Source organism: Dipodomys ordii, unplaced genomic scaffold, assembly GCF_000151885.1.
Source record: "Dipodomys ordii isolate 6190 unplaced genomic scaffold, Dord_2.0 Scaffold67, whole genome shotgun sequence".
Taxonomy (NCBI): domain Eukaryota; kingdom Metazoa; phylum Chordata; class Mammalia; order Rodentia; family Heteromyidae; genus Dipodomys; species Dipodomys ordii.
In genome coordinates, this window is record NW_012267283.1 from 11,464,979 (window position 1) to 11,477,152 (window position 12,174).

The 12,174-nt window shown below is 41.9% G+C and overlaps 1 protein-coding gene across 1 annotated transcript in view; it reads right to left on the bottom strand.

Annotated features, from left to right (window-relative positions):
• The window catches only part of Tdrd7 (tudor domain containing 7), a 66,408-nt gene that overhangs the window by 25,412 nt on the left and 28,822 nt on the right, over positions 1-12,174 (bottom strand). The window contains exons 7-9 of the mRNA XM_013023249.1: positions 8,839-9,425; positions 5,806-5,992; positions 3,860-3,965 (exon numbers count right to left, since the gene is read on the bottom strand). Of these exons, the coding sequence (XP_012878703.1) occupies positions 3,860-3,965; positions 5,806-5,992; positions 8,839-9,425 (880 nt within the window). The remainder of the gene's footprint in view (positions 1-3,859; positions 3,966-5,805; positions 5,993-8,838; positions 9,426-12,174) is intronic.

A 12,174-nucleotide genomic window follows, 5' to 3' on the forward strand; every position in this document is an offset into this window, starting at 1 on the left:
GAAGGGATGGGAAGGGTAAACAAAGGAGGAGGCTGCAATGCTTGGTAAGAAATGTACGCATTATCCTGCCCATGCAATTGTAACCCCTCTGTACAGTTTGTTCACAAATAAAATAAAATAAAATTTAAAAAAAAAACCATTTGATGCATTTTATTTCACAATCATTAAGGTCAATGGTATCACAGCCAACTGCACAAAGCCAGAACATGCACTCCTTGATGATTCCCAGAAGAGAAAGATGGATTGGGACAAAGAGAACCTGGGCTTCCTGTTCTAGTCGCATCTGTTCCTTCAGCCCTTGAATAATGGGAAGAGCAGGGTAAAGACCTTGCTGCAGTCAGTCTCTTAGCAGCATACCTATGGTTCTGCCAACTTGAGGCTTTCCTCTCTTATCCTCCTTAATGGCCTGGTGCTTGTGTCACCTTGTCCTCTCTTCAATCACACTTTCCTCATGTTCTTGGGCAATAGTAGTTTTCATAGAGAGGGGGCATTGCTCTTATGGTACAGAACAGATTCTAGAAGCCCCAGGCCACATATGGCCTCTTCTCAGCCGTTGTGCTTCTAGGGACCAAGATACTACTGTCAACAAGAAGGCCAGACAGCATAGGACTCCCTGAAAATATGAACATGCACAGCTGTTCTTTTTTTTTTTTTTTGTCAGCTGTGGGGCTTCAACTCTGCGCCTTGGTGCTATCCCTCAGCTCTTCAGCTCAAGGCAAGCACTCTACCTCTTGAGCCACAGCACCACTTCCGGTTTTCTGGTGGTTTATTGGAGATAAAGAGTGTCACAGATTTTCCTGTCCAGGCTGGCTCTGAACCTTGATCCTCAGATCTCAGCCTCCTGAGTAGCTAGGATTACTGGTGTCCAGCTCAGCTGTTCTTTTTTAAGGGCATGAAGCTAGATTAGGCTTCCAGCTCAGTCTGGGGCAGAGCATTTTTGCACAGGTAGACCTCTCCTCTCTATTACTACAGATCATTACAGGAGCCTGGATAGTATTTTTATAGAGTATAATTCTAATATAGATAATTTTTAGTGTTTATGCAAAGCTTTCTTTTGAAAAAGGCTGTAAATACAAAGCTTTTTTAATATCTGGAAACATTAGGTTGTGGTTTAGAATGATAACTAAGAATCTGAAATTGTTGAAATCTAATATGATTCTCTAATGAAAGCTGGTGATGGTTATTTAAAACACACACACACACACACTCTCTCTCTCTCTCTCCCTTTCTCTCTCTAAAAACCAGGGTTGGCTAAGTAGTACCAAACAAGTGAAAATAGGTCTCTTTCACCTTCTGAGAAAACAAAAAAGTATACAGGCCAGTTTTCTTAGTACTTAGATGACAGCATTAACATAAAAGTTTCTAGTCAAGAGTCTCAGGAAACCAGGAGAGGCAGGGAGACTAACTCAAACCTTGACCATGTGGGCCTTCCTTCTCTCTCTTGAAAAACAGCACTTGTTATAAACTCATACTTTATATTGCTGTGGCTCCAGATTAATGGCAGAACCTGCACGGAAGGCAGTAAGCCTCATTGTGTACAAGTGCATCTCTGTCACACTAATTTAGCCCCTTGTCTCTCCCCCGCCTCCCAAACTCAGGGGCAGGGCAGCTTTCATTTTCTTAATACAATACAGACCTTAAGGAAGACTGCTCTAAAGTCTTCAAAGGGTTTTTGAAATGATCATAAGTTGCCTCTTTCCTTTCTTTCTTGTCCTTATCAGGCCACTACCTGTTTGCTTGGCAGACAGCATTTATAAAGCACTTGTCCCTGGATGGCCCAGACTGACTCTTGCCACACTGTCCTCTATTCTGTGAGGACAGAGCAGTTTCTTTGAAATACTGATACTGGCACCAGCAGGCTCCCAGAGCACCCCCCCCCCACTCCTGGTTCTCTGGCGCCATCAAACGGTCACAAGTTGCACAGAGTCACCTGAGTAATTCAAAGCTGCTCTGACATGCATGTCTAGTCTGGTCAAGCCTACTGGCACCAGCCTCAGGGAGTATACACACCAAGGATCTCACAGATGGAGAGCAAGAAGGGTTCTGATACCCATCATCAGGCAAAGTTTAACCCAAGAGAAACAAAGCTACTGCTAGAAGTAGTTGTGGTTTCTCCAAATAAAGGAAGAAATAACTGAGCCCCACCAGGAGGAGGGAAGAAGAACTGGGTGGGACCACTATACATACTAGTGTATAAAATACTCAGCTACCTTTTTAATTTCTATCAATTATCCATAACTCTCAGCAGCAATACCGATGGCATTCTGGACAATGTCTGTGGATAACTGCACTGTATACTGTAAACACTGCTGCACCATTAATATGTCCCTGGGAATTATGGAGGATTCTTCTCTTCATAAGAGATCCCTTTGTGGGGCTGGGAAGATGGCTCAGTGGTAGAGTGCTTGCCTTGCATGCATGAGGCCCTGGGTTTGATTCCTCAGCCCCACATAAGCAAAAAGAAAAAAGCCGGAAGTGGGTGCTGTGGCTCAAGAGCTAGCCTTGAGCTGAAGAGCTGAGGGACAGTGCCCAGGCCCAGAGTTCAGGCCCCAAGACCGACCAAAAAGAAAGAAAGAAAAGATCCCTTTGCCTTAAAATAGCATAGCCTAAGGGTAGGTAAGAGAAATGGACAGAAGTAGAAGTCTATCAATGAATATTTGGGGCAGTTATAGCCTATCACCTAAAGGCTCAGAGCAAAGGAGGGACTTGACTAAGGCCACAAAAATACAAGCAAAGTCAGGCTGAGTGCCTGTGTCACAAACACCAGTCTTGTGCTTCCCCCTTCAACTTGATCCTTAGGACTTTTCAATCTGTTTTCAAATTTATCCAAGTATAACTTATACTGAATAAAAGATAATGCTTTATACTGAATAAAAGATAATGCTTTAATGTATATAGTTACTTTTTTTTGTCAGTGATGGGGCTTGAACTCAGGACTGGGCACTGTCTCATGAGCTTTTTCACTCAAGAATGATGCTCCACCACTTTGAACCACAGTGCCACTTCTCATTTCTGATGGTTAATTGGAGGTAAGAGTCTCACAGACTTTCCTGCCTATGCTGGCTCCTGAGATCTCCAGGATCTCAGCCTCCTGAGCAGCTAGGTTTACATGCATGAGCCATAGGCGCCTGGCTTAAATGTGTTTTGATCAATATATATATACCCATATACTCACCACCATTATCAAACTTAGACTATTCCCACTGCCTCCCAGAAGTGCCCTCTGGTCCTTGGCAATTAGCCTCTCTTCACTTACTATGCCAAGCAAGCACTGTCCCAATTTTATCACTGCAAACAGATTTTATCAGTTCTTAGACATCACTTACATAGGGTAATATTACTGTGACTGGCTTTTTTTTTTGTTCAGCACAAATCATGTGATTTATCCATATAATTGTCTATATCAGAAGCTCATTCTTTTTGATTATTGCATAATATTCCATTGCATGAATTAACTGTTTATACATTCACATATATAAGCATCTGGGATGTTTCCAGTTTGGGATTATTAGTGATAAACTTGCTACAAACATAGACAGAAGCCTTGTGTGATATTGTATTTACATTTCTCTTATATAGTTAGGGGAAATATAATAAGTGTTTTTAAACTGCCAAACCGTTACACTTTTCAGATTTTAAAGTCACTCAATTCTTAAAGGCCATGTTTCTGTATATTGGCTAAGGGATTTCCTAAATTCACAATGAATGAAAAAGGTGGCTGAGTGATCTCCTATTTGGACAGGATCAAAGCCTCTCTTATCTCCTGAGCAAACTAGGTAGGAAACAGTGTCTTCTCTGTCTCTCAATGGTGTAGAGTCTCAGTGAGTAGGTAGACCTAAGCACTGTTCAGAATGATTACATATCTTCAGTGACACATAGTGGGTTACGGCCAGGGGCTGATAGTGGCATGCGGGTTTCAGGTTTGCCTTGTAGAACACAGGCTGCAAAGATGGTGGCATAATTCCCTGCTTTCAAAATCCAGAGAGAACACAAAGTTCTCTGGACATGTCTCCCATGTACACACAGAACTGTGAAACATGGAGTCAAGGGCACTCTCCTATGAAAGAGGTGATGATGTACAGAGGTCCTGAAGTGCATTTCCTTAGTGAAGAGGAAACATTTCAGTGATGTTTCCCCAAATTCTTCATAAAGTAACAGCCCCTCTGCAAGGGGCTTAAGAACCTTAAGAACCTCCTTAAAGTAATTTCTAAACAAACATTCTGCATTTACCAAGAAAGGAAGAAGCAACACAGGAAAAAGAAAAAAAAACTGATAGAACAAACTGGGTGCTGATGGCTCAGAGCTACTCAGAAAGCTGAGATCTGAGGATTGTGGTTCCAAGCCAGCCTGAGAGATTCCATCTGCAAAATAACCAGCAAAAATCAGGCCTAGATGTCTAGGACAAGCAGAAAAGGTCAAAAGCTATGTACATATGACTGTATAAGATGAAATGAACCCCAAGTGAAATGAACCCCAAGATAGGGACACAAGAGGTTTTATCTTTGTTGCTGTTGTTTTTAATGTATTTATAATGTATTACGTGATTTTTTTGTTTCTGTTCTATGCTCTTCCTCCTATGGTATAACCTGTGTCTTCACTGTATTTGATTCTGGTGCTCTGCATCTTGTATATATATTTTTCTAATTTGGGGAGGAGGAGGGAAGTAACAAAATGCTGACATAAAGATACAGGTTGACCCGTTGGAACAATGAGATGTACAAGACACTATGTTGAAAACGAACTTTACAACTTTGCAAGGGAAAGAGGGGGGGAGAGAGGGAGAAGGGGAGGGAGGAATTGGGAAGGTGAGGAGGAAGGGATGGTAGGGGAAAAACAAAGGAGGGTGTAACAATGCTTGATAGGAAATGTACTCATTACCTTACTCATGTAACCGTAACCCCTCTGTATCTTGTATCTTTATAATAAAAATATATATATTAAAAAATCAGACCTGGAGACAGATCAAGTGGTAGAGTGCCAGCAGATCAAGCACACAAGTTTGAGTCCTTGAGTTCTGACAAAAATAAATTTTAAAAAGTAAAAAAACAAAATATCACAGCATGAATGACACTGAAATAAACTGTACTGTGGATGAAAATATCAAAAAATTTAAAGTCATTGACCGCTACTGAATAGCAGGGGTGTTAGAGAGCAAGCCAGGGCGAAAGACCACAGGGAAACCTCTTTCACCAATTACCATGCAGAGATACACAAAAACACCCAAATGCAAAACATGTCTCATACAGGTACTAATGCAAGGTGGTTGGGAAAACAGGAGAGGATGGGAGAGGGTGGTCAAGACACTTACTGTACATGAAAATGGAACAATGATGCTTGTTGAAACTGGTCTGGAAAGGAGAGTAGAGGACAGTGAAGAGGGGCTGAGTTTGACCATGGTACACTGTGTATACATATGGACATGTCAAAATGGAACTCTTTGAACAACTAATTGATGCTCATAAAAACTGTGGAAATGAAAAGCTGACAGATACAGATGAGCTCCCAGTAGTCTAAGAGGACTAAGGAGAGCAACCCTGAACAGGAAGAGGAAGAAGGGCAGCTCTCTAATCAGGCTGTGGCCCTCTGTGGAAGTCTGGACTCGGATCTACTGGACTGCTTGGTATTGGGAATGGGAATAAATCACCTTCTCCATATTACACCATGGGTCATGCAACCTTTCTTGAGAAGCATATACATATACTGCCAAGCTCAAAGCTCACACAACTACTCCTCATAATCTTTTATAGATACAATCTTTTCAACCCTAGTGTTCACTACCCATGAAGGAGAAGCTTTAATGCTTACCTTTAGCTTGTTCTCCTCTGCTGAGATGATCTGTGCACGTAACCAGGCATCCTCCTCGGCCTTGACCGCCAGCAGCTGCCCGACATGTACAGCCTGGACTGGTGCAACCTTGGGATTCTTACTGTAATGCTCCTTCATCTCATCTTCCATTAATTCCTGAGCAGCTGAGTAGTCTTTGCCCACATACCTGGATTAATGACAGGAAGAGAACACAAATGAAATAGCCCAGGAGTAGGGGGAGGGGGAAACCTCAGGAATTCTGTAGGGCTCAACTCTTCTGTGGCCATCTCTGGTTTCAGGGGGTAGGGTTATAGGGATCACACAAGGCAAGGCTGAGGTCCCGATCACTGTACAACAGAGCTGACCAACACTAACACAAGTGAATGAAGAGGCCTCTTGGGGAAGATCAAGCTGAGGAGGTTTGGAAGAAAGTAAGACACACTGAAAATCTACATAAAAGGAAAGAGGCAAGTAAGAGCAGTCCTCAGATCTTGAGTAAGGCTACTAGATCTGTGCAGACCACCAAGAAGAGAATCTAGCAGACAGCATTGTCCTGAGGCTGGGTGAGGTAAACCTCAGCTCTGAAAAGCAGTGATTCAATGGTAGAGTGCTTGTCTAGTTTGATCCTGGGTGTGATCCATATAATTGCAAACAACAATAACAACAAGAACAAAAGCCAAAATGAAAATATAGCAATGTGACATCCCCCCTAAAAAAATTTAATGAACCAATTAGAATAAAATGTTGAATTCTTACTCTAAAAAGTGATATATTCTAGCTGAAGCCTCTAAAAGGTATGCTTTCTGAGTATATTATTTTCAGACACACCCTGTAATGTTCTACAATTTTCTACTGCTGATGATTGCAGTCTTGCTGATCTATCTCTGGTTATCAAAACACATTCATTCAGGCATGGTGGTACATGCCTGTAATCCCACTTACTCCAAAGGCAGGAATCAGTAGGATTAAGTTAGAGGCCAGCCGAGGCAAAAAGTTGGCTAGATTCCCATGTGAACAAATAGGGCAGGCATGGTGGTATAGCTGGGTTCCAGCATCATGGAAGGACATAGGAGGATCTCCTCAGAAGCTGGCCCAGGCAAAAACTCGAGACCCTACTTAAAAAAAATAACTAAAACAAAATAAACAGTGCTGGCGATGTAGTTCCAGTAGGAGAGGATCTGCTTAACAAGCATGAGGCCCTCAGTTCAAACACCACTGAACAATCACAAAAATAACTGAACAAAACAGTTCTTTTATTTTCTTCCATACATGGCTGCTATTTTCCTGTTTTCATTAAGGGTGTGCTTCTAAGACAAAAAAAAAAAAAAATCTTGAAAACCAAGTTTGGGCCATGAAAACAAGAGCTGCCATAACTACCCACGGAAGCCTTTTGTCTGGAGGCTGTGCTATGAACTCACCTGGCCAGGGAGGTGGGGGTAGGCATATAGAACATTGGTATGGACCAGTTGTTACCCAGGGTCCCAATGAGCCCAGGTAGCTGTAAGAAGCTATTCCTTTATGAGTGTTTTTGCATATAGACAAGTAGAGAGCAGGAGAGAAGATGCTGTACTAAACCTGTTTGTTACCAGAAAGAGGCAAAAATCTATTTAAAAGTCCTACACAAGCCAGGCACTGGTGGCTCACACCTATAATCCTAGCTACTCAGGAGGCTGACATCTGAGGATCATGGTTCAAAGCCGTCCCTGGCAGGAAAATATGTGAGACTCCTATCTCCAATTAACTACCCAAAAGCTGGAAGAAGAGCTGTGTGGCTCAAAGTGGTAGAGTACCAGCCTTGAGCAAAAAAGCTCAGGGATAGCACCTATTTCCTAAGTTCAAGCCCCACAGCCAACAAAAAAAAGACCCTATGCAGATGGAGAGAGCCCCTTTGAGGAGCAAAGGCTATTTTTAAAGCAACACAAGCATAATATTCACTCCTGAACCTCCCAAGGCTTTACCATACTCTATCATTTAAACTTAAAAGAGCTTTGTAAATGTTGAGACATGCAGGAATGCAGCTGTCCCACTCTGCAATCTCCTGGGAGGTCTGCATTGAGCCCCATTTCCTGGGACCTGGAGTCTCAGGGGCCTGGATTTCCACTAAAGGTTTCAGTCCTGAGACCAACTGGCAGGACTCAGACTGCAGTGGTGATATGGTTGCTTGGCACAGGCTCCAGTAAGGAGATGGGAGGTGGGGAGAAGTGGGAATTCGAGGCATTTCTTCTCTCTGCAGCAGCCCCTATAGGAAAGGCCAGATGCAGTCCTGTGAGAGCAAGGGATGATGCTACAGCTGGAATGAGGTGGTAGTCACAAGAATGGATTCAGTGTCTGGAAATTACTTGAGCAAGTGGAGAGAGAATGATGACATCAATGTAGGCATGCCATATAGTTTCACAAAGTTAATTATACTTTTTTCCCCCATTTATAATGCTGGGGATGGAACTAAACAGCTTCACTGTTAGTGAAGGCTCCACTCTTAGACCCAATGTTAATTTTTGAGAGTGGAGACCAAGATTTCCATTTGTGATGTGCAGGTTCTGCCTCTGCACTCCTCCAGGCCCCTTATGAAGCCTGTCTGTATGAATATGTGATTATAGAACAGAGATCAGTCTGGTAGGGGTCTGCCAAGTCTGCAGGGGTGGGGCATGTGCCAAGGACCTAGATCAAGTTAAGAACAAACATTGCCTACTGTGCTTGCTGGCTTCCAGCCACCCCACTCCACATGTGAAATGCAGAATACAGGATGCATGCTTATAATGGAAAAAGCTAGGGAAGATGCAAACTTATACTGGGAAAAGTTATCTAAATAATCTGAAGACATGTTTTTCAAGAGAATTTTATCATTTCTATTTTAGAATTATTAGTTATCTTTTCTCATAAGAACAGTTGCGTATCTTGAGCATTTAGTGCAAATACTGCACTCCACTATAACTCTTTCTAACCAAGAATATTTTATCTTTTAATCCCAGCATCTATGATAGTCAAGTAACAATAGCATATCAGTATTGGAAAGAGTTAGAAAGTGCAACCTGCCTGATAACCACTTCGTTTGTGTTGTTCAGTTCAACCACCAGCACAGATGGGGAGGCCTCAGTGGGAATGACTAGAGGAGGAATGGCTATGGTCATATCCTCTGCACCGGTTTCGGCACTCTCAGCAATGTTTTTCTCTATTTGCAAATACTCTTGCTCAATCATAGACTTGATGTCATAATCGCCTTGTGCTTGCCCTTCATCCTTTAGGATCTTGTCAGGAGGCGATGGAAGTTTAGCATAGAGAATGGCCTTCTGGGGATTTCCGGAAATGTAATCTATGGTGCATACATCCGAAAGTGCAGCGAGGTTTTTTAAGGCATCCTCGGGGAATTTTACTTTATATGTGTCCTCAAATGCTTTTGGGAGTGCACTTGCCCAAAGCCCACTTGTGTATTTCACCAGCAGCTCAGCCACTTTCTCTTTGACATCTCCTGGCATCACTGCTGGACTCTCTTTCGCTGGTTGTGTTTGCTTGGAAGCAGGTAGCAGGGGTACCTTGTCAGGGTCCAGTTCACTTTTCAAGGGCTGCTTTCTCTTGGCTGGATAAAGTAGTAAATCTTGGCCTCCACTGCAAGGTTTTTCCACCTGAATATTTTTAAAGCAAGCAAAGACAAGACTATCAGAGGCTATAAGCAACCGGAAAACACATTAGCTCTTCATATTTGAAAGCAACACTTATTTTCAAAGTTCAGAGCAATCACACACTGAAGTATACATTGTATTCTTCTAGTAGTATTTTCAAGCACTGTGTTTACCTGCAAATAACACAATCCACATTTCTGAAATTCTGAAAAGGTGCTCATTTCACTTGTGAGGCATTCAGACTAGGAAACCATAATGCTCTGCTCTGTCTAAAGTGTGCTGTGTGCTCTCTACTCTGTGAAGAATCCAGAGCTATAGCTTACAAAATGCACCAGATCCAAGGTGAAATGAAGCTACAAAAAGTTATCACAACTGTCAGGAAGCAACCACTGAAAAAGCACAGTAGGAATATTTGGACAAAATAATACAATTTCACTTCTTTCAAGAAAGCCCTCAGCTCTCCATTATTTAGGAGAAAAATGGCCTAGGGGTAAGGCACAGTTTTTTACAACAATTAACAGAATGCTAGTTGGATGTATTGTCACTCCAGTGACGAACTGTTAAAAAACACAAGCTGGGTGCTTGTAGCTCACACCTGTAATCCTAGTTCCTCAGGAGGCTGACATCTGACAATCGTTTGAAGCCAGCCTGGGCAGGAAAGTCTGTGAGACTCATATCTCCAACAAACTACTCAGAAAAATCTAGAAATGCTACTGGGGTAGAGCTCGAACCTTGAGCAAAAGAAGCTCAGGAATAGTGCCCAGGTCCTGAGTTCAAGCCCCAGGACAGTCACAAAAGCAAACCAAAAAACCTAAAATACGACACCAAGCAACTGTTCGTCATCCGGTCTCTAATTCTGTACTCACAGAATGCCTGAGGGATGCAGCTTGAGAAGTGGCGTGGTGATGCATTCAAGTTCTAAGCCTTTCTTTCCTCTGCTAGACCAGGTAAAGGCCAGCTGGTGGCCTAGTGCTGCTCATGAGCTAAAACTGTTTTTTGTTGTTGTTGTTGTTGTTGTTTTGTTGGTTGTGAGGCTTGAACTTGGTCTCAGTGTTATCCCTAAGTCTTTTGCTCAAGACTAGCATTCCACTACTTTGAGCCATAGTGCTACTTCTGGTTTGCTGGTAGTTAATTGGAATGTCTCACAGGCTTTCCTGACAAGGCTGGCTTTGAACTGTGATCCTCCCATCTCATCCTCCTGAATAGCTAGGATTACAGGCATAAGCTACCAGTGTCAGGCTGAGTTTTACATTTTTAGATGGCTGAAAAGAGTCAAAAGCAAATTTACTTCATGCAAAGATGACTGAAATTCAACACACAAATATTTTTGGAACAGCATGCTCACTGCTTATGAATTATCTGGGGCTGCTTTTACACTACAATGGTAAGACAGTTGTGACAGACAGTATGTGACTGTCACACAGCTCTAAAAAACATTAGATCCTGTAAAACCTTAAATACATACTATTTGGTCTTTACAAAAACAGTTTCTGAAATCCTGTACTAGGCTGTAAGACTGAAGTTACTATTCACTACCTTCTAAAATGCTCATATATATGTTTATGTGTCTGTATGTATATATATATATATATATATATGTGCAAGTTTAATTAACATTAATTTTTCAGTTTGAACTCAGGGCCTGAGGCTTACTCAGCCTCAGCTTGCTTGTTCAAGTGGTACTCTACCAGTGGAGCCATACCAATAGCACAGCTTTTTGCTGCTATTGTGGAGACTCTTCTGATTGGGCTGGTCTCAAACATCCATCTTTCATATCTCAGTGTCATGAGTAGCGGAGATTACAGGTAAAGCCACCAGTGTCTGGCTATGGGCTGTTCCTATGTTATCAGGCTTACTCAACTATTCCTTAGAATCTTTAAATGCTAATCTACCCTGTGCTTTCAGATACCTGATAAGGTGTAAGTATTTAGACTGGGTAGGCAAAGGAAGTTTAGAAAAGATACTTGTGACAAAAATGGAAAAGCAGAATTCTGAGTGACTCATTTATTCTAATTACTGTAATTTTAGATTTAGACATGGCAATTGTTGGTATCCAAAGCCAGATGAGTCTGCAGAGCCTACTAGAAAATTTTTCCTCAATTTTTATCTACCTCTTCTCCAGCCCTGCTGAGTGGCTGGAGAAGGCAAATTTCAGTGAAGCTTAAGCCATAAATCTTATCACCCAAATGAACACATGGCTATGTCTAACCCATAAAAGGATAGGAAGGTTCTTCAGCTTTATGATCCTTTCCACTCCAGTGGGTTGCCTGAGAATATGGAATATGCCCATGTTTATTTGGTCCTCTCCTCCAGCATCAAAGCTTCCATTTCCATCTAGCCTCATGTGATCAGAACGCATGACCTAACAATATACTTAACTTTAGTAGCAAGCCTCTGAAGATGATCTCTGAGCAAAGCAACATAATGGGATCTTTCAAGTAGGAATTACTGTATTTTATTTTTTTTAAATTTTATCTAGTTATACTTATTTATAGTTATTTTTTATGTCATTACTGGGGCTTGAACTCAGGACCTTGTGCTCTTGCTCAGCTTTTCCACTCAAGGCTGATTCCCTACCACAAGCTACACTTCTACTTCTGGCTTTTTGCTAGTTAATTGAAGATAGGTATCTCAGAATTTGTTTGTCCAGGACAGCTTCAAACCTTAATCCTTAGGTCTCAGCCTCCTGAGTAAGTACAGACAACCATTAACACCCAGCTGGAATTACTTATTGTCTTTTTTTTTTTTTTTT